Here is a 25,510-nt window from a genome sequence, read left to right as displayed (position 1 = left end):
CCTTTCCTTGCTCCTGAAACCACTCGACGAGCATGAGCTAACATGAGATATGTTAAGACTGAAGTATAATAGCTTCCTGCTTTCTGTACCCTTAAATTTTTCAGTGGCAGAGTTCTTGTTTTGTAGAATTATTTGCAGAGTTATGTGCATATGTTGCTTGAATTTGCATACTTGATGGTATACCAAGTCTCATGGATTCATAGACTGTTCTCTGTAGCCTTGTGATTTCTCTCAAATTCAAAAGCTATATTATATATGTATGGATGTTTCTGGCTCAGGAGATTGTGAATTTGCAATGTGTGCGCGCATCTGCGTGTCAGCAAATTGAGCAGTGTTGATGTGAGAAAATCAGAGATATGAGCCGAATTCGGTCCAGTGGAGAATGAAGGCCCGTCTTAGCTTCTCCAAACTAAGGCCGGAAGTATCACCTTGTCGTAGGAACTGAAACAGGCCGGCCGTGTGGATCATCCGTTTCCTTCCCGTTTTCCTTCCTTTGTTCTCGAGTACTAATTTTGATGGTATACGCCCTGGACAATTGACTTGGCGTCTTGGACAGTTCCTTCGATTTTTTTTGTATTTTTAATTTTAAAAATTGCAGAAATATGTGCTTATTTTGAAATTTTTCAAAAATAGGCGCTTCCCACCCGTTCAATAGGTGATAAGTTTAAAAATCAACTTATCTCCCATCCATCGGACAATAAGTTTAAAAATCATAAAAAAAACAGCGTTCCAGTAATCTCAACCTTCAAAACAATATTAAAATAGTCATGAAAATTTCTTAAAATAATTTGTTGAGTAGATGATGCTATAATCTAGCTCTCTTTAAAATTTAAACTCAAGCAATTACTTGTACAATGAGAAAAAAAGGACAAAAGGATGTACTTATCCATAAGATTCATGGTCATAGACCCTCGTACTACGAATCTTTCCTCTGGATGACTGGATTTGTACACAACGAGATGTTAAATATCTCCTGTAGTGCCTTTCATAGATCATGTGGTGTCTTTATCCCTAAGAATCCTTGACGGAGATAGTTAAGATGATTCCTTACGTATTTACAGGGCTGCTACACAGAGGAAATTTCACCCACTTTCTCATAACAATTTCTTGTTCTCGCCAAGTCACACATCACAGGGCTGCTCCCCTGTTGTTTTTGCTAAATCTCAATACGGTAATGGAAAGATGTGAAAGAATACAAATTGAAAGCAGTGGCAGTGTTGAATACATATATATTCAGAAAAGAATATACTACACTTTATATTAGAATCTAAAGGTACCTCAATAGTATCAGGAATCTGGGTTGTCAGAATTTCAGGTATTTGGTGGTGAAGAAGTTCGACAAGTACAATGTTTCAACGTGATGCTGTGAATTGTGTGAAATGTGAACTACCTACAGCACAGACTGCAGCTGTTCATACAAAGCCCAAAGTACCAATCCTATTATCGTGTCCCTGACCAGGCCCTTGATGACTGAGGTAACCCAGGTTTCAGATGATGCTCTACCAACAAGGTCACGGAATCTCAAGTCGCCTTGATCAGAGATCAGCGCGTACACAATGCCGTTCATGTGCCCCTTCCCTACGACTCCAACAACAGTTTTGCTCTTGTTGACAGCTTTGCTCCTCTTCAGTGACCATGCAAGGAACTGGATGCAAGCAACAACAGGTTAAGTGTAGATGATTAGAATGAGTTATGCATTGCCTGCTGCAACTTTGCAACTCATATAGTTGCATGTTCTGCAAGATAGTAAAATTCAGATATGTTGTTGAGAATCATACCATGTCGCGTTCATGTATGAGAGGTTGCAACAATGAAGGATATGAAACGCTCAGTTTCTCATACAACTCATATGGGCTGCTGGCAGTTTTCTCATCCTGCTACAGCAGTAATCAAACAAGCATATCAACACTCAATAGCAGTAAAAGCTGATTTCTTGACATTTGATTCAGGTACATTATGCCCCATACTCGCATCCTCTTGTACAAACAACACTGGCAACAAGAATATTGGTACTCACCGGCATGTCAGTTGTCGAAGTAATTCCGCGGAACAATGAGATTACTAGCTTTGTTTTTTCATCCCAGCTGAGGGATTTCCATGCTCGTTCAAGCTGCAGGAACAATCTGACATGAGCTTCAGAGAATTTACCAACTGTACTTTGCAGAGCTAGCAATCCAACATCAGTGCACAGATAGCCAGCCACATACAGTTATTTCAATTGGACGATCCCCAAGAACAAGCTGCGCACCAATATCTTCAGATACCTTCCTAGCTGCTCGGAACTATCAAAAGATACAGAAGCATTATTCGGTTGCTGAATTGTCGCTGACCATCTGAAGAAAACTTACAGGCCACAGTGAAAGGAACACGCACCTCCTCCCCAAAGGGCCGGTTAGCGCCGGAAGAAATCTTTGAAGAGAAAACAGCGAGGAGCAAACGCAGAGCAAGAGCACTCTGTCCACCTGCACCATCCCAAAAAGATCAACAAAACTACCAGGCCGCAATCAGTTCCATGGCGGATGACAAGTGGCGAACACAAGTCACTGGGGAGGATGCTGTTACCCAGGTTGATGCTTCGGTTGACTGCACCGAAAAACTTGGTGCCACCCAGAGAGAACATGTTGGACTTCAAGAGCGGCTCGTCGGAGGCATCGCCGGACACGTACATAATTCCAGCTCTGCAATATCGTCACTTAGCTCTGGAAGAAATGGCCATGTTTGATCGAGCGAGTTAAGTGTACGGGTTTAAGGGAAGCCACGGTCTTGCCTGCTCCGGCAGAGCTCGACGACGACGTTGTCGGGGCGGACGGCGCGGAGGACGCGCTCGACGTCGGCGACGGACTCAGGGGAGAGGTGCGAGGTCCCAAGGATCCACACATCCTCGGGCTCCAGGAAGTCCGGCGGACGCCACGCCGGCACGGGCCCGAACCGCCGCCGCGGGACGCGCACCAGCGCGCCGGACTCGACCAGGCCGGCTAGCGCCGGGCTATCTGCTGCGGCGGCGCGTGTATCTGCGAGCACGGCCGCCCGGTAGTCGAAGCACGGCGGCGGCGGCGGGATGGCCGGCCGGAAGGACCCCGCCGTGGCGGATGGGGTGGGCCCCACTGCCATTCTGGTCGGTCAGTTGTGCTTCTGGCGGGTGGTGCCCGCGCGGCCGCGCGGCGCGGGAGAGGATATGAGATGGGGCCGCGATTGGGTGGCTGCGGTGCGTTGGGGCCGGGTGATGGACGGCGTAGATAGGTTCGTCGCCAGTCGCGTCAAGCTGGTCCTGCTCGCGATTAGATCTTTTCCTCGCGCTTCTTTCTCTTTGGCAAAGTTTGACACCAGTGCATGGGCCGTGTGTGTTTATGGTTCGTTGGATGGTTGGGCCATTTTTTTTTTGCCTCGTGTATACTTGTACTCTTATAAAATAGGTAAATTATAATAGATTCCAATAATTTCTACTACATCTTATAAAATCAAACGGTTCACAATCAAAATTAGTCTATTATCTCCTCTCCTCTCAATTGTTTGAAAACTTCCAATTAATTTTACAACCTGCAATTAATATACCCTATTAACATTAAAAGTGTTAATACATCATTAATTTCTCCTATCTATAGGGGTGCATCCTCAGACTTTTGTTTTTTAATTATTTTTTCCTATATTTTTTTTATCTCCGTTACAATATTATTGATTTCACGTGTGTGGAATACGTACATGGTTGCTAGTGAGGATAAATTAATGTGTATAAACTTGTGTTTAAAAAAAAATAGCACATAAGCTTTATTTGGCATAGCTTCTACTTGTGCAATATTCAGCTTGTGGGAGAAGCTGGTACTAAAAAGACAGCTGCTGCTTGCTGGTACTAAAAACACAACTGCTGCTTCTCATCAGAGTCGTAGGCCATGTGCTTAATGTTATCTGAGGCCCTAAAGACAATTATCAAAATAGAATAATTATAATTTAATACTATAGACCATAGTAAATTTTATCTTTACATGGATTGCATATTGCTAAAAGGAATGTCTTCGTACTCTACACTTGCGCACCTGGTGCTCGATGACTATGAAAAAGAGCAAACAAACTAGATGCATGCGGCACCCGGCACCCGTGGCTCTCCCAAGTCCCTATGAAATAAAAATCGAGTAGTCAATTGATTTTAGATGTAACGATCCATCATGAGATTATCTTATAAGTTTTGTGAAATAACTATATTCCTTATGTTTACAATATGACATGTGATCATAAGAGATGAGGTGACATATATCAAACCATCTCATTCCTCAGATCAAACAAGAAAACGAGAAGTGAGATGATCCATCGCCACTCCACTTCTTGAACACAACTTTGCGTCATTGAACCAAACACAACTTAACTGGCGCAGACTTGAGCCTAGTTAAGTTCATCGATTGATGCACAAATATCAGGGGGAACAAGAGAAGAATATAATACAAGATTGGGAAGAAAAAATATTCGAAGCTCACAAAGAATAAAAGTGAGCGAAAGAGAGGGAAAGGGGCAATTTTGGTTGGAGCACTGTAATTACATATTACATGCGCCAACTCATCTTAATTAGAACCCAACCCACTTGTATGGTTTTGAGGAATGAAACTGGTTAGTTCATTGCAATGTCGTTCTTTTGAAGCACATGTCTCATATAAATACGAGGAATTGTGTCATCTAAATAAAAACCATATGATCCATGCATCTAGTATGAGGCTTTGTTTAGAAGGCAAGATTTATGCAAAAAAAAAGTCATAGTAAATTCACAAGAGCCGGTATAATTCTATAGCCGCATATCATTCCTAATTTCCAAACATGGCCGGAGTTGACTCTTAAGTCAAATACCCTATTGTGCTTGTCTAGCTCTACACCAAATCTAATCAACAATTGGAACATGCCAACATATAAAATCTAATCAACAGCTCCTAATTTTTTGGGCCGCCCACTTTGCACACGCCCATGGACGGGCCTTGTTCTCATTATAATTTTAGCTTCGCTTGCTAATAAGCTGTTGCGTGATCCTGCCGTTTGGCAGCACATGAACCTTTTTTCTGTGGAGAAGTTGCTACAAAAGCTATGCTAAACAGGGCTACTATAAGACTGAACCTGGCGGCTGATGAGTCATCCACGTCTAGTCCTAGTTGAATCCTCAATTGCACGTCACTGGCCTTTCTCCGGCAAGTTGGGCTGGGCGGCTGAGAGAGAGAGGCGCAGTTTTGCCGGGTTGTTTCCGGCTGCGATGCAAGTTGAGCAGCACGGTCTTGGTCTGTTGCGATGCAAGTTGCGCAGCAGGTTTCAGGGTGCTCCGCTCTGCTGGTCTCGCGTACTGGGAATCACAGAATCAGACGCTGGATCAATCCACCTCCCACTATAATAGCATATATAGACATGGTTTATCAAGATTATTTATTTATGTTAAGATTCGTATATGGTAAAATAGGTAAAAAAAAATCAAGAGTAAATAAGAGAATCGATAGATATACGGTAAAGATAGATTATACGTACGGAACATTTACGTGCCTCTCACGGCTGTTGATACGGGTAAGGCGGTCTTGGTCTCTTTCGGCCTGGCTCTGTTCGGCATCTCCCGTTTTCTCAAGTCCCCACGGCTGCACCGGTTTGCTTCGCTCGCCTGCCCACTGGACAGCGAAACGGTTTCCCCAGCTCGATCTCCTTGCCTTCCTCGCCGGCCACTTACATATACGCGCCCTCGAAACTGCCATTTCCCACCGCACGGATACTACTCCTCACTACACTCCATGGCTCGCCACTCACTCAGGACCGACTCGAGAGCTTGTAGCTCGCTGTTGAAGTACTGTCCAATGTGCCTGCTCAAACAAGAATCGAGCTGCGAGTCGACGAGCTCCTCCCTGGCATCCACGTCGCCCTCGTCGGCGCAGCACCTGCGGCAAGTCCCAGCCAAGCGCCCCGCGGGGCGCACCAAGTTCAGGGAGACGCACCACCCAGTCTTCCGCGGCGTGCGCCGCCGCGGCCGCGCGGGGCGGTGGCGGTGGGTGTGCGAGGTCCGCTTGCCGGGGCGGAGCGGGTCCAGCCTCTGGCTCGGCACCTTCCGCGCCGCCGAGGCGGCCGCGCGCACGCACGACGCCGCCATGCTCGCGCTCCGTGGGCTACGGGCCGCCGCTGCATGCCTCAACTTCGACGACTCGGCGTGGCTTCTCCCCGTGCCGCCACCGACCGAGCTACGCGGCGCGGGCGACGTCCAGCGCGCCGTCGCGCGGGCCGTGGAGGGCTTCCTCCAGCTGCGGCGGCGAGAGGCTGCTGCGCCGCTCGCCTCCGAGGACGCGATGTCCGCGACGTCGGAGCCATCCGCCACCGACGACGACGCGGCCACGGAGACGGAGGCGTCCTCCGCGGCCATCGCTGCTTGCATGAGCGACGTCGTCCAAGAGACCTCGCCGTTCGAGCTGGACATGCTGAGCGACATGGGCGCGGGCTTGTACTACGCAAGCCTGGCGGAAGGGCTGCTCATGGAGCCGCCGACGTCAGCGTCGTGCTCCGACGACGGCGACGGTGACGTCGCTGACGTGTCACTCTGGAGCTACTAGAACTGAAGTAGACGCTTGTACATGACTTTGCTCCTTCCTTTTGGATTGCTAATCCTATTTTCGTACGTTTTCTGCTTTCGGTAATGTGAATATGTATATGCCACAATCCTAGTTATGGAAATGGATAAGGTTTTGTTACACTGTTGTCATACCTTCTACCAAGGGTTCCTCCGAACTGAACAGCCAAACAGTAAGCAAACAATGGTACTCATCACAGAATTTTTTGATAGGACACATGAATTTTGTGATATTTCGTTGCTCCACGGTAAATTCCTGTAAAACTTGTACAAAATTCTTACTCTAACAAATACTAACAAGCCCAATGCTACCCTTTTAGAACAGATTCATGCAACGGTTCATGAAAGCAGGTCCCAAGATTCCTGCAGACCAGCTCATGAAATCAGCGCTAATTTTGATTGAAAGTTCAAAAGTGATTTGCCATCTTTTTTAAAAAGGGAGTGACAACTTTTTAAGCGGGTGAAATATGTTATTTATATAATATTTTTAACCATTAGATCAACATCTAATAACTCATGTGATATTGTAGTTCTAAGCTATGTGGCCATAGTTTTAGGCAACTTAGTGATTAGAAAATTTAGGCAGTTCAAAATTAGCATATATATTTTTTTAAATGGAAAAGGTTTAGTTTACCTAAAATAACTATTTTGCCGATTCACTTAACCCCTAAATAATACAGTACTTCGTATGACTTTACTCATGGAATCAAAAGAACCAGGCCAATTTACTCCATAACGACATTTTGTCCTTTTTTTTTTCTCAAGTCCTCCCAGCCTATTCAATTAGCCATTAAAAATTATTAAGCTATTTTGTAACAATGGTACAATGCTATCTATCATCTCACAAATTTTAAATTTATTATATTATTATTTGTGTGTTAAAAAGAGACATCATGTTCGTTCTTAATATCATGAAATTATCCCGTTAATAAAAAAAGAAAAAGATTTAGATCACATATTGTTATAAACATCTAACAGTCTAGATTAGACAAAGAATTCATATCAAATACGATTAATAAATACTAAATTTAGAATTATAAATTATGAAAAATTAGCAGTTCAATATCCGTATAATTTGGGAAACAATACCTAAATAAAGAGTCCAAATAAAATAAAATAAATAATAATTGAAATTGAGGTTAGAAAAAAGAAGAATCCATATCAAATATTGTCTTAGAAAAAAATCTATTTATTATAAAAATCAAATACCTAATAAAGAGTCCATATAAAAAACAATTAATCAAATGTTATCGTGATAAAATGTTGTAACGAGACTAATCATGCTATTAGTATATGTTACTTTGCTCGTTTGTATAACAAGAAATAAAACAGGACTAATAATATTATAGTGTGAAGTGACCCGATTTTAGTAATTCAGAGGAGAAGCTAGGGATCCGGTATTGGGACGGGGTAAAGTGAGACGAATAATTCAAGGGGTTAAGTGGACCGGCGAAATAATTTAGGCGGTGAAACTAGAATCGTTTTATCCTTATTCTCGACACATCTTCAGAAGACGTGAAAAGGTGTGTTTTTTTTTAATCAAGACAGGGGGAATACATATATCCAGCAAGACCATCGGGTGCGGATACGGCTGCTGCTCGTGGTAGTACAAGTTGTCATGGTCATGTAAATCCTCTCGTAGCTTGGGTCGGTTAGCAGCCTGCCGAAAGAAGAACGAAAACAGCAGCGGCAGCCGCGCCCACGGGTGGGTGGGAATCCGCAGGCGTCATCGCACTCGTCTGGCCGATCTCGTCAGGTCAGCTCGCCACATCCGCATGGCTAGACCGGATAAAGTAAGGTAGTGTTTTAGGCTAGACCATGAGATTATTTTATACATATATTTAAGAATATAATGATTCGTGTAGATATTTGTTTAGCGTGTAGAATAGAACCAATCTATTTTAATATATCGGTTCACCGTCAGTGTCATGTTTAAAATAGGATGACTGTGTTTCACCATTTTTTAGAACGATTTCTTCCCAAATTTTAAAAAAATATTTTCTAATTTTGAATCATTTCTTCTCACTGCTCTTCATAACGAAATGATCCATTTCATCTCATTCGTCTTACAAACCAAACACTACCTAAGATAATGAAATCTCTTGTACTAGAAACCAGGGGAGAGAGACGACGACGACAGCTGGTCGGCCGCACATTGGAAGCCAACGGCTGCCTGTTGTCGCTCTGACTCCGAGATAAGGTCTGTTCGTTTCTAGTTTCCGCACGGGGCCCTCGGAGAATTGAGAGTATATTTGTTTCACTGTGAAGTCTACATCACCAGGTTTGCCTGTCTAGAATCTAGAAGAAGGACCAAGGCTGCAAGTGCATCATACCAGAGATGGCCAAATGGGCCACTCGGGTCAACCCGGCACGGTCCGACTACTGTAACGGGTTGTCCTGTGCTGGCCCATATGCCTTCCCTCGGCCCACGGCACGACCCGTCGGTCACCGTACCGTGCCGGGCTGGTCCAGGCACGATTGCGACCCAGCGGCACGGTTAGCCCGGCGAGCACGGCGTCACGGGCAGCCCATCGGCACAGCCAGCCCGATAAAATAAAAATTTATTATAAAATTAAAAAATATATAGAAAATAAGATAAAAATAGATAAATAGATAAAAATACCTACAAAATTAAAATATAGAGAATAGAAAATAGCCATGCTCATACGTGTCGGGTCGAATCGTGCCTAGCCGTGCCGTGCCCTTGCCGGGCCAACTCAGCCTGGCCGTGCCATGCCAACACGCCGTGCCACGCACTAGGCCCAGGCACTGCCCGTGACCTCGTGCCGTACCTACAGTGTCGTGCCTCGAGCCGGCCCAGTAGGCACGGTATATTTGGGCATCTTTACATCATACACTCGTCATCCTTAGGCAAGCACCTAAACCTAAAAAAAACTTCATATTTTCTCATGCGTCGTAGCTAGGGCTCAAAATTTGTTGATAATCGGTCGGTAATCGCGATAACTGACGTTACCGCTCCGCATTAATTTCAAAAGTCGACAAATTTTTGAATTTGAATAAAAAAATCCTAAAAAAATTAGAGACAATTCTAAGAACTTTTGTGATTTTTTTTAAAAATAATGTCATTTACATCGTATTCTATAGGGAGGAAGTTTAAAAAAAAAAGTTGAAGCTATTAACTCATGTTAAGAAAAAGCTTTAAATGCAAACATATAATTTAGGGCATATCTTAAGAGAATCTTTAAAAAAATCACTTAATTTAGAGTTTTATTAATTTCTCCATGATTTTTACAAAGTTCACAAGCATAAAGTGAATATGTTAGGAAACAATATTGTAATTAACTTTTTCATGTCTACCATTATTTTTTCTATATGAATCATAGTATAATTAAACTAATAAAAGTGGTTTCACTAATTTTAAGATGTGATGGGTTAGTTATGAAATAATCTAGTTGCAATACATTTACACAATCATGTATGTTATGATAACTATTTCATGATTTCATATATTTTTAAAAGACATAGGATCATGTAAAAAGACTAACAAAATTGGTTTCATAATTTTTGGTTTAGCAAAGAGTTAACTATGTATTTAACTAGGTTTAGCAAATACATTTTCTCACAGGGAATATTCAACCTTTTTATGAGTATAAATACATTTATCATGTAGATCATGTTACAAGGAAACCAACAAAATTTGTTTCCCTTGATTTGAAGCTCAGATGAATTAGTTATTGGTTTTACAAAGTTGAGCTTTTTTGGGGTTTTTTTATTAAACTTCATTGAAATCCGACAAATGCATTCGGTAAATCGAGAAATTCGAGCGGTTACCAACAAATGCGGGCAATATAGAAAAAAAATGGTCGATAAATTGGAAAATGCACTTAGTAACCGGTCTAATTCGAGCGGTTTCCAAATGTCGATTTGGTCTGTCGGAGGATTAACTCCAGTCGCAGGGATCCCGAGAGACCCCTTTTTAGAGATTCGGCAGGGGGGATGATCCTGAGTATGTTCGTCGGAGAAATAAATAGGAATGAATGCAACTGCCGGTGGTGGTGGAATGACCTAGTGCGAAAAGAAGTAAATACACCGGAATTTAGACAGGTTCGAGCCGCACGGGGGCGTAACACCCTACTCCTGTATGGATACTATAAATGCCCTGAGGAAGTCCCTCAAGGATGTTGCTGGTTACAAGAATGTTGGTCTATCTTAGAGCATGGGGCTCTTTGTTCTTCGGCCTGTCTCGTGCTGCTCACTTCTCAGCCGTGTTTCTCTTGTGCCCCGAACGGGAGGGGGCACGAGTTCCGAGACACCATAAATGGAAAGGGCGTCATCATTTCCTCTGGGCGAAGTGACTGGAGATGGAAAATGCGGCACACGCCCGGTCATCCGTCACCATAAATGCCCTGGCAACGGACGCCGTGGAGAGGGCCCACCGGGCAGCCGCAGAGCGGCCCAGCGTGCCCGTCCTGTCTTGTTCCCCTGCCACAGCAGCGCGGCAGACGGAACGCCTCGTCTCTTACGACGTTATCCTAAGACGGGCCGGATGGCACGGGACGGGAACCGTTCAATTAATAACCCCACGCCTCTCTGCCAGAACGTGGCAGGAACTGACGCTGAGCGCGGCGGGAGCAGTTGGAGGTGACAGGCCACGCACGCTCTTTAAATGCGGCATCGGGCCTTTGACTGGCTGACACCTCATCGGTGGGCCCCTCGGGGGCCTCTGCCAGGGGGCTTTCTGGGTCGTCGGGGTACCAAGTGCTCGGGAGTACTGTTCACCTCCCCGAGCACTCTCTCCCGGACACGCTTGTACGGATCCTCAGGGAACAGAGTGCTCGGGGGTTGCTGCACGCAGCCCTGAGCACTCTCTCCCGGAACTTCCTTCGGTGGGTCCTCGGGATACTTGGGTGCCCAGGGGCCATCGCTAGCGGTCCCGGGCACGTTTCTCCCGGTACTTAGCTCTTCTGGTCGTCGGGGGACTAGGATGCTCGGGGGTCACCGTACACCCTCCCGAGCACTTTCTTCCCGGTACTTAGATTTCGTGGATCATCGGGGAACTAGGGTACTCGAGGCCCACCGACTGTGGCCCCGAGCGCCCTCTCCCGGGACTTGATCTTTCTCACCTTGCGGGAGAGACTCCGCGGGATGGCGCCATGTGGCGGATGGCTGGCCTGGCCTCGGGATTCGGGGACCCCCGGTTCCTAATACACCGACACGGTCGATTTTTTTCTCTGAATTACAAATTTATCTTAGTGAATTTTGAGCAAATTCTCACCAAATTTTGAATTGCTTTCACAATAATCGTGAATTTTCTGTTACCACCAGGGACCGGTTTTCGGGCCTCAAATGATATTGTGAACCCTAGTCATAGCTCCTAACCATCAACATCCAAAGCCGTATGACTACAGGCTACCGGCTCCCCCCCCCCCTCTCTATCTATCTGTCTCTTTCTCTCTCTCTCTCTCTCTCTCTATATATATATATATATATATATATATATATATATATATATATTCTACGTCTATGCGCAGTTGCTATTCGCACTGCGCATATCCCCCAGTTATAACCCGAAACACTATGAGTTACAACTTGTTAGGTAGACCAGTTACAACTTCACGTCCAGAAATGCATAATTGCAACACGAGAAGCTAACAATGTGAGTTACAACTTGTTATTCGCACTATTTACATGCTCCAGTTACAGCTCGAAACACTGTGAGTTACAACTTCTTAGGTTGACCAATTACAACTTCACGTCCATAAATATATAATTGCAACACGAGAAGCTAATACTGTGAGTTACAACTTGTTATTCGCACTGCGCACATCCCCTAGTTACAACTCAAAACACTGTGAGTTACAACTTGTTAGGTAGACCAATTACAACTTCACGTCCATAAATGTATAATTGCAACACGAAAAGTTAACACTGTGAGTTACAACTTTTTATTCGCACTGCGCACATCCCCCAGTTACAACCCGAAACACGGTGAGTTACAACTTGTGAGGTGTGCGCAAACATGAATTATAGTGAGTATATCTGCAGAATATACGTACATTATATATATATATATATATATATATATATATATATATATATATATATATATATATATATATATAACACTCTTACATATAAAACACTCTTACATATTATCGTAATTTACGACATGTAACATAGAGACATGGAGATTTACAATAATTTGACAAGTTAGTTACTATAAGTTGATAGTAAATCTATCATAAATATCAATTGATGTGGTAAAATGTAATGTCGTAAATCTACAATCCGAGTGTCCTAAATTTCTACTTTCATTATCGTAAATGTAGGTGGCTATAGAATAAGCAATTCTATAGCTAGCCACAAAATAGCTCGTCCATATATACACACACACTCCTAGATGTACATACTCTCCTCTAATAGATGTTCAGAGATAAAGATGTTCAGAGATGAGTATATGCATTCAAAAAATAGTATATATATTTTAGAAAATATTATAAACATATCAGAAAGTAGTATATACTTCACTTATAAAAAAATATGTATATGTTATAGAGTAGTATATACATCTCAAAAAATAATATATACTTTAGTTATAATGAGATCAACTATGGATCGACTTGGGAGTCTGTACTCCTGAAAGTATAGACTAGTTTATATATATATACACACACACACTTTATTGCTATTCTACACCTCGGCGCACCCCTACCACATGTCGCCCCTATGCTCGCTCGCACCGCCACCACATGTCGCCCCCACACCTCTGTCGTGCCTTGCCCCCAACTATAGCACCATCGGTCCTCCTACGCCCGCATCAGCTACTGAAAGTTACTGAATGACTTGGAACTATTGATAACTACTGAACAAAACTATTAACACTACTCATCAAACTATTTATACTACTAGCACAACTAACAACTACAGATATAAACTATTAAATAATTTTACTATGACTTAGAACTATTGAACAACTACTGACAAAACTACTAACACTACTGAAAAAATTATTGACACACTATTGAACAATTTTAATATGAATTGGAACTATTGATTGTTGAACTACTGACGACTACTAACACTACTGAACAGTTTTTCTATAACTTGAAACTACTAAGAAGATACTGACATAACTGAATTACTGATATGTGTGTGTGTGTTTATCTGTAGCCGGTCGTAGAGTAGCCAATTCTATAGCCGAACCCAAAGCGAGCGCGCCTAACTAATCGATCTCATCCTGGCCCAGCCCAACAGCCTAATAGACTCGCTATCTTCCTGATCCCTTCATCCTGGCCTGGCTTGGCTCTCTCAGTCGTTCTCATCCATAGCGATGGAACTAGCTGAGCACCCCCCCCCCCCCAAATTGAGCCCCCGTTCCTAGAAACCTCGATTCGTTCGGAACCACCCCTAGTCGCACCATTAAGGCCACGATATCAATTCATCACAGAGGCGGACCTTCCAGCCCCCCTATTTTTCGCCAGCGCCTTCTCCATTCTGAGTCGCACTGCCTCTGTCTACCGTTCCATCCCGGAAGTAGCGGGATTCGAGCACCCACGGTGTATGGTGGTCGTCATCCTTGGCGCTAGGGTGCACGGCCAACTGCCATGTCGTATTGGATCTTAAACCTCTCTAGGTGAGTAGGCGTGCATAGGCGCATCCCTCACAACAACCTCAATTTCATCATTGTTCTTGTTAGATTTCTTGTTCAGGGGGGTTAGGTTTCTTGATCCACTATTCATTGTTGTCCTTGTTGCATAGAACAGATTACTCCACGTCAAGATGATTTTGGAGCTCTGAGCCTACCACTGTATTTTTCCTTTTCATGTCACCTGGATATATTAATTTTGATGTTTTTTTCGATTAATTAGTTGCATGTCAACTGCGTTCATGGCTCGATTGGTTTGTGAATGCGGGGAATCCTAATTTTTTAACAATATCGTAACTTAGATTAGGCTTATAGTAAATCCATGCTATGATGTTATTTAGTTTTGGTAAATTTGATTTGTCGTAAATCTAAAATTAGGTTTTTGAAAGCAGCATTGTTCTGTTACGGTAATTTACCCTCCAAATTATAGGTGATGTATAGTGCTGGTTCATTGTTCAAGTATGCAATGTGTGTGCAACTCACTTGATTGTCTTTAGGGAGCATAGCACAACACTATTGTTCATATCCAGGGTTAACCTTACCGACCGGATCTCGGTTACCGAGCTCCGGCGGTAACCAAAAATTCGCGGTTACCGCGGTAACCGGTCAAAAATTCAAAAAAAAATCGGATAAAATTCATTTGATAAAATTTGAAATTTGGGAAAAAAATCGTGATTTTAGCCGTTCGGTAACCGGTCGGTTTGGATCGGTTACCGAGCGGTTTTTGCGATTTATCGAGCAGTTTTCTTGAATTTTCTGCATTGTCGGTAACCGCTCGGTTTTCTCGGTAACCGCTCGGTTTTCTCGATTTATCGAGCGGTTTTCTCGATTTTCAGTGAAGTTCAACAAAAAACCCAAAAATTATCTTAATCTTATAAAATCAATAACTAATTCATCTCAGCTTCAAATCAAGTGAAACAAATTTTGTTGGTTTCCTTGTAACATGATCTACATGATAAAAGTATTTATACTCATAAAAAAATTCAAATTTTTCTGTGAGAAATTATATTTTTTAAACCAAGTTAAATGCATAGTTTACTCTTTGCTAATCCAAAAATCATGAAACTAATTTTTTTTAGTCTTCTTACATGATCCTATGTCTTTTAAAAATACATGAACTCATGAATTAGTTATTCTAACATGCATGATTGTGTAAATGTGTTGCGACTAGATTAATTCATAACTGATCCATCACACCTCAAAAATTAGTGAAACCACTTTCATTTGTTTATTTATACTATGATTTACATAGGAAAAATAATAGTATACATGAAAAAGTTAATTACAGTGCTGTTTCTTCACTTTATGCTTCTAAACTTTGTAAAAATCATAGAGAAATTAATAAAACTCTAAATAAAGTGAAATCAATTTTAAAGATTCTATTAAAATATTTTTTTACACAAGAAAAATATGTGTTTGGATGTTACACTTTTCCTTAACATGAGTTAACAACTGAGCCGCACGCTTCAATTTTTTTCAAACTTCCTCCCTATAGAATATGATGCAAACAACATTTTTTTTGAATTTTTTTCACAGAAGGTCTTATAATTGTGTCTAGTTTTTTTTAAGATTTTTATTTTATTTTTTTTCGAATTTTTTAATTCAAATTCGGTTACCGCTCGGTTTCTCAAACCGGACCGGACCGAGAAGGTCGGTTATCGCGGTTTTTGAGTTGTTCCCGTCATTTTTTTGAACTGTCATATCATGCGTGAGATGATCCACTGTTCATCATTGTTCTTGTTAGATTTCTTATTCAAGGAGCTTAGCACAACACTATTGTTTTGGGAGGTTAGGTTTCTTAATCCACTGTTCATCGTTGTTTTTGTTAGATTCTGCATAGAACGGATTACTCCACACCAAGATGATTTTGGAGCTCTGAGCCTACCATTGTATTTTTCCTTTTTCATGTCACCTAGTTACATTAATTTCCTTATTTTTTTGATTAATTAGTTGCATGTCAACTGTGTTCATGGCTCGATTGGTCTGTGAATGCGGGGAATCCTAATTTTTGAACAATATCATAACTTAGATTAGGCTTATAGTAAATCCCTGCTCCGATGTTATATAGTTCTAGTAAACTTGATTTGTTATAAATTCAAAATTGAGCTTTTGGAAAGAGCATTGTTCTGTTATGGTAATTTAACCTCCAAATTATAGGTGTTGTATAGTGCTGGTTTATTGCTTAGGCATGCAATGTGTGTGCTACTCACTTGATTGTCTTCGGGGAGCTTAGCATAACACTATTGTTCCTATCATATTTTTTTCTTTTAGGGGATGAATCCTCGTTGACCGCTCCACGAGAGGGTCAGTCCTCTCATTTCAACGAAGTTCATATTCATCCATTTTTGCATTTTTAATTTCTATTCATCTCAATATAGTTACATTACTTTACCATTGCAGGGTAGAGCCCCACTGTTCAGGGCTGAGGTTCTGTTCTACATGCTTTACCACCCCTTGAATGAGATAAATAAGCTTCCTAGTGGCCTGGAGACAATTAGGCCCCAACCTTGATCTTATTTGTACTCCAAATCCCTCAATAATGTTCATAGCACAACTTTATTTAAAATTTTCATATGATTGTAATGCAACTTCCTAGTTACTTTATTGTAAGTCATGTACATCCACGTACTTTGTGTACACACTTTATTTTGACCACAATCCCTTCTAATTTTAAATGTCAACTACCATGCCTATATGTGGTATATTTTCTCTTGCACATTTCTATTATTTTCATTGCTACCGTTTTAGCAGTTGTTGGTCGTTTTATATCACTACACATTCATTTTGCGTTGCAGTTATGGCAAATCTTTTACCATCATAACTGGTAATCGGCCACAATTTTGTCCTGCATCTCATAGCAGTGTAAACTATTTCGAATTTAAAACTATCATAACTAATACACTCTATTGTAGTAATTGATTCAATATCTAACGGTTAAAATATGTTACTGAGAGCAGTAATTGAACGGAGTGCATATATTTGAATTACTACTTATTGTCATAATTGCTCGACCATAAATGTAGTAAACATTGCATGACGTTCTCGTAAATATATTCCCTCCAGCTTCACTCTTCATCCAAACCACTACAACATTTTGTTTTCAATGATATATCATTTTATTATCAATCAATATGTCAATTGTAGTAACTTAATTTCCAATTCATTCCCGCGGTATCGTATACTCTAAAACGAATACATACACTATAAAAAATATAGTAACTACCACACTCCATTGTCGCAATTGATGTTAGCTTTTATTGTTATCATGGTTGCATTTAAATATCATAATTCACTTCACTTTATATGGTAAATTGATGTACATTTTGTGGTAAGCAAAATATCATATGACTTTCAACTGATCTATATTGGTGGTGTGCGGCAATCAGACTAGCAGAGGCCGAGTTAGTCACAGTTTGAGTTGAACAAAAATGGAAGTTCGAGTTGATTTTCATGTTCAAGGTTCATGGATGATGCTTAATGATTTATATACGTTACGTATATTGTGCTTGCGCTAATTTGATTCAAACCACATTATTACATTTTTGTAGTAAATAGAGCAGCATTTTGTAGTAGGAAAAGAAATATCTAATTGACAGTACATGGTAATAGGTGCGGCAATTTTACGATAACACAATCAATACATCTCTTTGTTTCATAGATGGGGCTAGCTACAACGGCCACCAAGATAATAAATGCCGCCAAATAGTTACGATCCAAATATAGTCGACATTGGTTTCATTGCTGCAGCAGACACAATCAAATATAGTCAGCAATTTTAGGGGTCTGATTTGATTCTCGTAGACCCGGCAATCAAGCATTAATTGATCCTCACGATCAGGACGACAGTTACGATTGGACTACAAGTTTCCATCGGCTCGCTTTGGCTCGGCTCACGAATAGAAGGTAAGGAAAAACGTCCGGCTGTTGAACCACCTGATCAGGTTTCTCCGGTGCTTGTCAGTTACGATGACCAGTCTCGGCAAATCATAATCCGCTCAACTCGACTACGACACAACCAGGACCAGCTCGACACGGAATCAGTTTTCAGAACCTAAGAGAGCCACGATAGGAAACCTAGCTATAGGATAGCTATAGTATTTCGTATATAACACTAGTATGTACTCCCATGAGTATATACTCCCTACTACGATATACCACATAAATGAACTGGATATATTCATTTATCACTATAAATATAGTTATATACTCATTCTAAGATAGTCCGATGTGAACTACATGAAAAATTAAAAAGAAGTCCGTCAATTTTAATAGATTTTGATAATACCTTTATATTTGTACATAAAATGTAATATACTAAAAAAATATGTGCAAACCACTAAAAAGTATAAATACTAATTGGATGATCTTATATACTCACATACTTCATGTACATACAATTTATCACATAAGATATTCTTTATATTATAAGATACGAAATACTTAACATAATTTATATATATATATATATATATATAAAGCATATTTGGTACTCCCGGAAGTATGTACTCTCACATACGTATCTCATAACATATGGAGTATCTCATGTGATAAATGGTATGTACATGGAGCATACGAGTATATAAGATCATTCAAGTGGTATGTATATTTTTTTATGTGGTTTGTACATATTATTTTGAGTATATTACGTTTTATATACAAATATAAAGGTATTATCAGAATCTAATAAAATTGATGGACTTCTTTTCAAAAAAAAATTATGTAATTCACATTGAAGTATCTTAGAATAAGTATATAAATATACTTATAGTGATAAAGAAATATATCCGATTAATTTCTATGGTATATCATAGTAGGATAGTAGAAGTATGTACTCCAGAGTACAGACTAATTTTCATATATATATATATATATATATATATATATGCGCGCGCACCAGGCGAGCGGGGCAGCCGCCCTGGGCCCCCACAATCCAGGGGCCCATTTATGAGGCCAGCCGCCGCAGGCCAAAAGCCGACGCACACGCATTGACGCATCCGTCACGGACTCACGGAGTCACGCCCGTCTGGCCGTCCATCTCGTCTCGGCATCTCCCTGCGGTCTGCGGAGTCGGCGAGTTCGCGAGGACGGCAGGACGCGAACGCGAGCCGCCGAGGTGCCGAGGTCGAGAAGCACGAGAGCCGAGAGGGAGACGGAGTCACGGAGACGGCCGACTGGCGCCTGGCGGAGACGCCGAGACGCCCAGACCCGACACGGCGACACCCGAGTACGGGAACGGGCCGAACGGCCGACGCCGATTGGCCGAACGGGCGGACCGGTCGACGGGACGGCGTGTTCGTGAGTCCTGACTCCGTGTGATCGTGTCGGCCGTCGGCGAGACCGAGACTCCGCGTGGACCGCGTCACGGCGAGACCGAGAATCCTGAGTCCGTCCGAGCCTCCGAGATTTTGTTGCTTTGTCTCCGGGGGAGATTGCCGATTGGGCGAATTGCTCAGGTATGAGGAAAAATAAAATTTTAGTTAATTAACTTCTAAATTTTACACATTATTTGATTCTAAACATATGTATCATTTATGTCTAGATATATTGGAGTGTACTCCGTCTGCGGTGGATTGGATTCGTGGATTCGTGAACCGTCTGCGGACTACGGTGAGTGTGAGTCTGATAGTCGTTTTGTCCGTGAATCCGCTATCAATTACTAAAGTATACATAACTCCTGACATAACTATTATTAATTTGTTTCAATTTGCAGCGGGGAGATAATTACTCGTGTTAGTCGTCTAATTGGTGATCTTTTTAGTACTTTAACCCCTAATGTATTTTTTTTTAATTTGCAGCATGTTCTTGAATCATGTCTTCTAGAAAGCATGCATCTGGTAGCGAAAAAAGGAAAAAAAGGAAACGAGTTGATGAGTTAGTGGAATCACAAAAGGGAGCCATTGACAAATTTTTTAAGAGTAATACGAGCAGTTCAAAGAACCCGAACGAGTTGGCGATAGTTGTTGTGGAGGAACAATCTAATGGGAATTCAGAAGACCAATGCCCTACAGAAGAAAATATTGGTACCAAGGGGGATGATAACAATGTGAGTGATCATGAGCATATATTTAATTCATTTGCTAGTGTTGATGAATAACCATTTTTTCCTATGGATATCTATGATCCAAAAAATTGGGGTAATCTTGATAACAAAGCAAGAGACGTATTAGTTGAGAAGGGACCTATAAGAGAAGAAAATCTTAAATTCTCTTTAGATGGTAACTCAAGACATTTTTCGTATGCTCATTATTCTAGAAAAATGAGCAATGGAGAGATACATGACAGAAAATGGTTGATTTATTCTAAGCATGTTGACAAAGTGTTTTGCTTTTGTTGTAAGATTTTCAAATCTAACAATAGCAAGAGTTCATTAGGAGATAATGGATTTAGAGATTGGAGGCATCTCAGTGAAAGGCTCAAAGAACATGAAACTAGTGTCGAGCATATTACTAGCATGAACTCTTGGAATGAATTAAGTACTAGATTGAGCAAAAATGAAACAATTGACAAAGATTTCCAACAAGAAATCACAAAGGAGAAAGAACGGTTGAAGCAAGTTTTGTTTCGAATAGTTGCCATTGTGAAATATCTTGGTAAACGAAATTTGGCTTTTAGAGGATCCAGTGAGCAGCTTTACAATGATAACAAAGGTAATTTCTTAGCTTGTGTTGAGATGATTGCAGAATTTGATTTGGTAATGCAAGACCATCTTAGGCGTATTGAAAACAATGAAATTCATTATCATTATCTCAGTCACAAAATTCAGAATGAGTTGATTTCTCTTTTGGCTTCCAATGTTACAAATACTATCTTAAAGATTGTCAAAGAGGCCAAATATTTCTCCATTATCCTTGACTATACCCGTGATGTGAGTCATGAAGAACAAATGACTTTGACAGTTCGATGTGTTAATATGTCTAAGAGAAAAACAAAAATTGAGGAGTACTTTCTGGGGTTCTTGAAGGTGGATGACACATCTGGTTTGGGGCTTTTTAATGTACTGCTTGAGTCTATGAAGTCATTTGGTCTTAATATTGGTGATATAAGGGGTCAAGGTTACGACAACGGTTCAAATATGAAAGGAAAACACCAGGGGGTACAAAAAAGATTGCTTGATATCAATCCAAGAGCTTTGTATATGCCATGTGCTTGCCACAGTCTTAATCTCACTCTTTGTGACATGGCAAAATCATGTGTTAAAGCTATTATATTTTTCGGTATTGTGCAACAAATATATGTATTATTTTCTGGTTCTACCAAAAGATGGAAAGTTTTGCTTGACCATGTTCCAAGTTTAACTGTGAAATCATTGAGCAATACCCGTTGGGAGAGTTGAATCAACAGTGTTAAAGCAATTAGATATCAAGCTTCTCATGTAAGGTCAGTTTTGTTTGAGTTACATCAAGCTTGTGATACCGAACCCAAGGACAAGAGTGATGCAAAAAATTTATTCGATGTTCTTGGTAGCTTTGAGTTTATACTTGGTATGGTTATTTGGTATGACATTTTATTTGCTATAAATACTGTGAGCAAGAAGTTGCAATCATCATCCATATGCATCGACTCTGCCTTGCACCAAATTGAAGGTATGATTCAATACTTTGAGCAGTATAGAAATGAAGGGTATGCATCTAGTTTGAACATTGCCAAAGACCTTGCATCAGAAATGGGTGTTGAACCATCGTTTCCAGTAAAACATCGGGCTCTTAGGAAGAAACAATTTGATGAAATTGATTGCAATGAAGAAATACTGCAAGCTGAGAAGGCCTTCGAAATTAATTACTTTTTGGTCATGGTTGATATGGCAATAACTTCATTGAAAAATAGATTTGAAGGACTCCAAGTGTTTCAAGGTATATTCGGGTTTTTACTGAATTCAAACGTCTTGAAGTCACTGAATAATATTGAACTAACAGATTGCTGCACTAAATTTGCAAAAACTTTCTATCTACATGGTTCATCTGATGTGGAGTTAAATGATCTAATATCTGAATTAAGGGTTATGCAATTGACTTTGCCGGATAGAACAATGTCTGCTATGGAGGTTTTTGAATTTGTTAGAGAAGTGGACTGCTATCCTAATGTTTCTATTGCTTATCGAATCTTATTTACTATACCTGTGACTGTGGTATCGACTGAAAGGAGCTTTTCAAAGTTGAAGTTATTGAAGAACTATTTGAGGTCAGTAATGTCTCAAGAAAGGCTAACTGGTTTGGCGACCTTATGTATTGAGAAGAATTTGCTAGATGAAATTGATATTGATACCATCATTAGTGACTTCGCTTCTGTAAATGTTAGAAAAAATTGTTTTAGATGATCTCCACAGGTAAAATTACATTCATATGCTATTTTACTTTGTAAGCTTAGCTACATTTATTGTCTCTAACATGTATAATCATATTCTTATATTTGTTTTAGATCTATGATAAGCTGGCTTGTATTTTCAAGTTAGATGATGGAGTCGTGATTGCTAATTTTGGTGCTAAAAAATAAGGAGACTTGACTCAGAAGTATGTCTTTATTTTACCCTCTCATATAATCATATACTCATATATCTCGTCTGCATCTTATTTTATCTGTTTATGTTATTATGTATTGGGGTATACTATTTTTTTATATGATATATGTAACTGTTATTTTTTTATATATATAATATAACATTATTGTTTTAAGCTACTGTACTGTATAAATATTTCAAAATTTATATTTAATAGGTTCCATTTTTAATCTCGTCTCGAGCCATCAAAATATCAGGACCGACCTAGTGCGCACTCTTGCGTACCCGCCGCGAAACGCGAGCTTGCCAACCATAACCAAGACCACGAAGAAACAAGGCAATCGGTGCGCGCGGCCATGGAGAAGACCGGTACCGAGCACCCGGCCTCCCACTCGGCGGCCGCGTCGTCCTCGTCGGGGAGCAGGGCGGGCCGGTTGTCCCCGCCAAAGCGGCCCACGGGCCGCACCAAGTTCCAGGAGACGCGGCACCCGGTGTTCCGCGGGGTGCGGCGCCGCGGCCGGGCGGGGCGGTGGGTGTGCGAGGTGCGCGTGCCGGGCAGCCGCGGCGACCGGCTCTGGGTCGGCACCTTCGACACCGCCGAGGCGGCCGCGCGCGCGCACGACGCAGCCATGCTCGCACTCTGCCGGGACTCAGCCAGCCTCAACTTCGCCGACTCCGCGTGGCTGCTCGACGTCCCGCGCGCGGCGGCCTCGGCCGTCCTGCTGCCCGACGTCCAGCGCGCGGCCACCGAGGCCGTCGCGGCCTTCATGCAGCGCCACAGGGGCAACAGGTCGGCCACTTCGGCTCCGCAGTTCGTGGACAATGGCACTTCGCCGGTGGCGGCCGTGAATGTTGAAACGCCGCCGAACAATGACACGCTGGAGTTGAATATGTTTGGCGGTATGGAGGCCGGTTCCTACTACGCGAGCTTGGCGGAGGGGCTGCTAATGGAACCACCGCCAACCGCCCTGGAGTTCCCGGATGATGAAGAATGTGACGCTGGCGAAATGGAGCTGTGGAACTAGCTACCATGAATCATAGATGCGAATAGGAGTAGAACAGAGGATCGCTGTTGTGCCCGCAATCAAACTGGACACGAAAGAATCTAGATTTACATATTTTTATGCACTTATCTAGTTCTTTTGCATGGTACAAGACTTGTTTTAAAAAAAAAAAAAATGGTCCACGACTGCCATTCTTTGTTGGAATGGACAACTTGTAGTACCACATATTTGCGGGAATCACCTTCTGAATCGATTGAATTTCGTTAAGCCACTCCCTTACCGAAACCAGCCCCTGACATGACGGATGCTCCTGCAATCCTACTTCTGGAGTTATAGCGGCCATCAACCAATAGCATACAGTGCATCCATTCATGTAGAATGTACCAGTACTATGTATGAAGTACTATACGTGGCGGAGAAGTCAAACGCCTATACGTGGCTGCAAGAATGTACTGGTACTATGTATGAAGTACTATCAGATGTTGCATCAGAAGTAACAGCTATCGATCAGGGAGTAGCGATCTATCGGAGAAACAAAGGAGGCTGCCTTTGGAGGCTGGGAGTCGGCATGCAAGTGGAAGTCTGTCAAGACGTGGCCGGAGACGGCAGCAGTGGCTCGCCGCGGTGGTCGTTGCAACTTGCAAGAGGCGACGACGGCCCCGACGCGGCAGCGCAGGCGAGCATTGTGAGTGGGCACTGCCCGGTGAGGCGGATGGCCAAAAAGGTGGCTTCCGTCGTGTGCACCGCATGGTCTCGGCGGCGGTCCGCTCTGACTCCGGTGGCCGCCAGCTGCATGGGCATCCGTGCGGTCGGCATGGAAGAGAGGTGTTCGTTCTCGCCTTGTTGCTTGTGCTCGATGCAACCGTCTAATCGCTTTAATGCTAGTAGCACATTTAATTCGGAGAGAAAAGAGCAGGGAGTCCATCGGTTGACCAACCGACCACTCCAGCATGGAATTTTTATATTTTCACTTTTTAATTTTTAGAAAAATAAATACTCATTTGAAAAAATAGAATAAATAGATACCTATCTTCCGCTAGAAGGGCAACAGGTGATGAGCCTTGAAACAGATAAAAAACTAAATGGAGTTTCATGGTGGTGGTCACTTAGAAGTGCGATAACTCTTCTTTTATAAAGGGCCGCGCCTGGCCTCTACTCACACACCGAGCCATTTGTTCTCACCAGAGAGCTGAGAGACGAAGAGAGGGGAGGGAGAAGAAAGTGGCGGAGTTCTATCGAAATCTATCTTCGGCGGAAATAAAGGGTCTAATCTTTGTATTTTTTTAACAAACCATTTATGATAGTCATCAGATCTAGACGTAGATATAGATTAGCAATCAGGTCTAAGATTTAATAATATTAGACCTAGTGATATTAGATCTAGTTTTTAGAATAATATAGAGTAATTGTTGGACCTAAGTTTTTTTTTTTAATAGATAGTTACACTATTAATACATCTAGTATTATTTAACATCAGGTAACATTGAGATGATTCGAACAAATGAAAGTAGACAAGATAAGGGAGGCTGAGTGCACACGTACTTAGGAAGAGCAATGAAACCTGAAAGAGGGCACGTCAGGCGCATGAAGCAAGATCAGATGCTGCGAGAGGAAGAAAAACTACCCCGATGCACTTAGTAGAGTAATGATTGTAATCAGGTTATTTATATTCCCTAAGGTATGCTACGTTTAGAGGTAGTATGTAGCTTGGTCAGTAGAAAAGTGTATTATACATATCATCCTATATGTTGATTGTGCGAATAAAATTGCTATCTTGTACTTTTTTCAATTATTTCACATATCAAATTATCTAAAAACAAGAATTTCTAAAAAAACAA

At 41.7% G+C, this 25,510-nt stretch overlaps 3 protein-coding genes across 4 annotated transcripts; 2 read left to right on the top strand and 1 right to left on the bottom strand.

Moving 5' to 3' along the window:
* Nucleotides 1–1,213: 1,213 nt before the first annotated feature.
* LOC133896336 (uncharacterized) lies at nucleotides 1,214–3,210 on the bottom strand. 2 transcript variants are annotated; one of them, XM_062336914.1, is made up of 7 exons: nucleotides 2,768–3,210; nucleotides 2,563–2,678; nucleotides 2,374–2,462; nucleotides 2,208–2,282; nucleotides 2,018–2,110; nucleotides 1,779–1,877; nucleotides 1,214–1,645 (listed from the first exon to the last, which is right to left on the bottom strand). In XM_062336914.1, the coding sequence occupies exons 1-7, from the start codon at nucleotides 3,109–3,111 to the stop codon at nucleotides 1,391–1,393; spliced, it is 1,071 nt and encodes a 356-aa protein (XP_062192898.1). In that variant the 5' UTR covers nucleotides 3,112–3,210; the 3' UTR covers nucleotides 1,214–1,390. The 2 variants fall into 2 exon arrangements, with proteins under 2 accessions (XP_062192898.1, XP_062192899.1); XM_062336915.1 differs by having other exon boundaries at nucleotides 1,779–1,874.
* Nucleotides 3,211–5,624: 2,414 nt separating this feature from the next.
* Nucleotides 5,625–6,649, top strand: LOC133895752 (dehydration-responsive element-binding protein 1I-like). The gene has a single exon (XM_062336255.1). It carries the CDS (start codon nucleotides 5,745–5,747, stop codon nucleotides 6,549–6,551), a length of 807 nt encoding a protein of 268 aa, XP_062192239.1. The 5' UTR covers nucleotides 5,625–5,744; the 3' UTR covers nucleotides 6,552–6,649.
* A 16,366-nt stretch (nucleotides 6,650–23,015) lies between these two features.
* On the top strand, nucleotides 23,016–23,752 carry LOC133895714 (dehydration-responsive element-binding protein 1J-like). Its single transcript, XM_062336204.1, has one exon. The coding sequence runs from the start codon at nucleotides 23,025–23,027 to the stop codon at nucleotides 23,691–23,693; it is 669 nt and encodes a 222-aa protein (XP_062192188.1). The 5' UTR covers nucleotides 23,016–23,024; the 3' UTR covers nucleotides 23,694–23,752.
* Nucleotides 23,753–25,510: the final 1,758 nt, after the last annotated feature.

The sequence above is a fragment of the Phragmites australis genome, chromosome 16 (assembly GCF_958298935.1).
Source record: "Phragmites australis chromosome 16, lpPhrAust1.1, whole genome shotgun sequence".
Taxonomy (NCBI): domain Eukaryota; kingdom Viridiplantae; phylum Streptophyta; class Magnoliopsida; order Poales; family Poaceae; genus Phragmites; species Phragmites australis.
The sequence above is the reverse complement of the archived record's forward strand: the minus strand, read 5'-3'. Positions and strand labels throughout refer to the sequence as shown.

Excerpts from the sequence above, each read along its gene's own strand:
- LOC133896336 (XM_062336914.1), bottom strand. The coding sequence starts at position 3,111 with ATGGCAGTGGGGCCCACCCCATCCGCCACGGCGGGGTCCTTCCGGCCG. Across the intron at positions 2,679-2,767 it reads GTCGAGCTCTGCCGGAGCAG|AGCTGGAATTATGTACGTGT; the intron begins GCAAGACCGTGG and ends ACGATATTGCAG. Across the intron at positions 1,646-1,778 it reads TCATACATGAACGCGACATG|TTCCTTGCATGGTCACTGAA; the intron begins GTATGATTCTCA and ends GCTTGCATCCAG.
- LOC133895752 (XM_062336255.1), top strand. The coding sequence starts at position 5,745 with ATGGCTCGCCACTCACTCAGGACCGACTCGAGAGCTTGTAGCTCGCTG.
- LOC133895714 (XM_062336204.1), top strand. The coding sequence starts at position 23,025 with ATGGAGAAGACCGGTACCGAGCACCCGGCCTCCCACTCGGCGGCCGCG.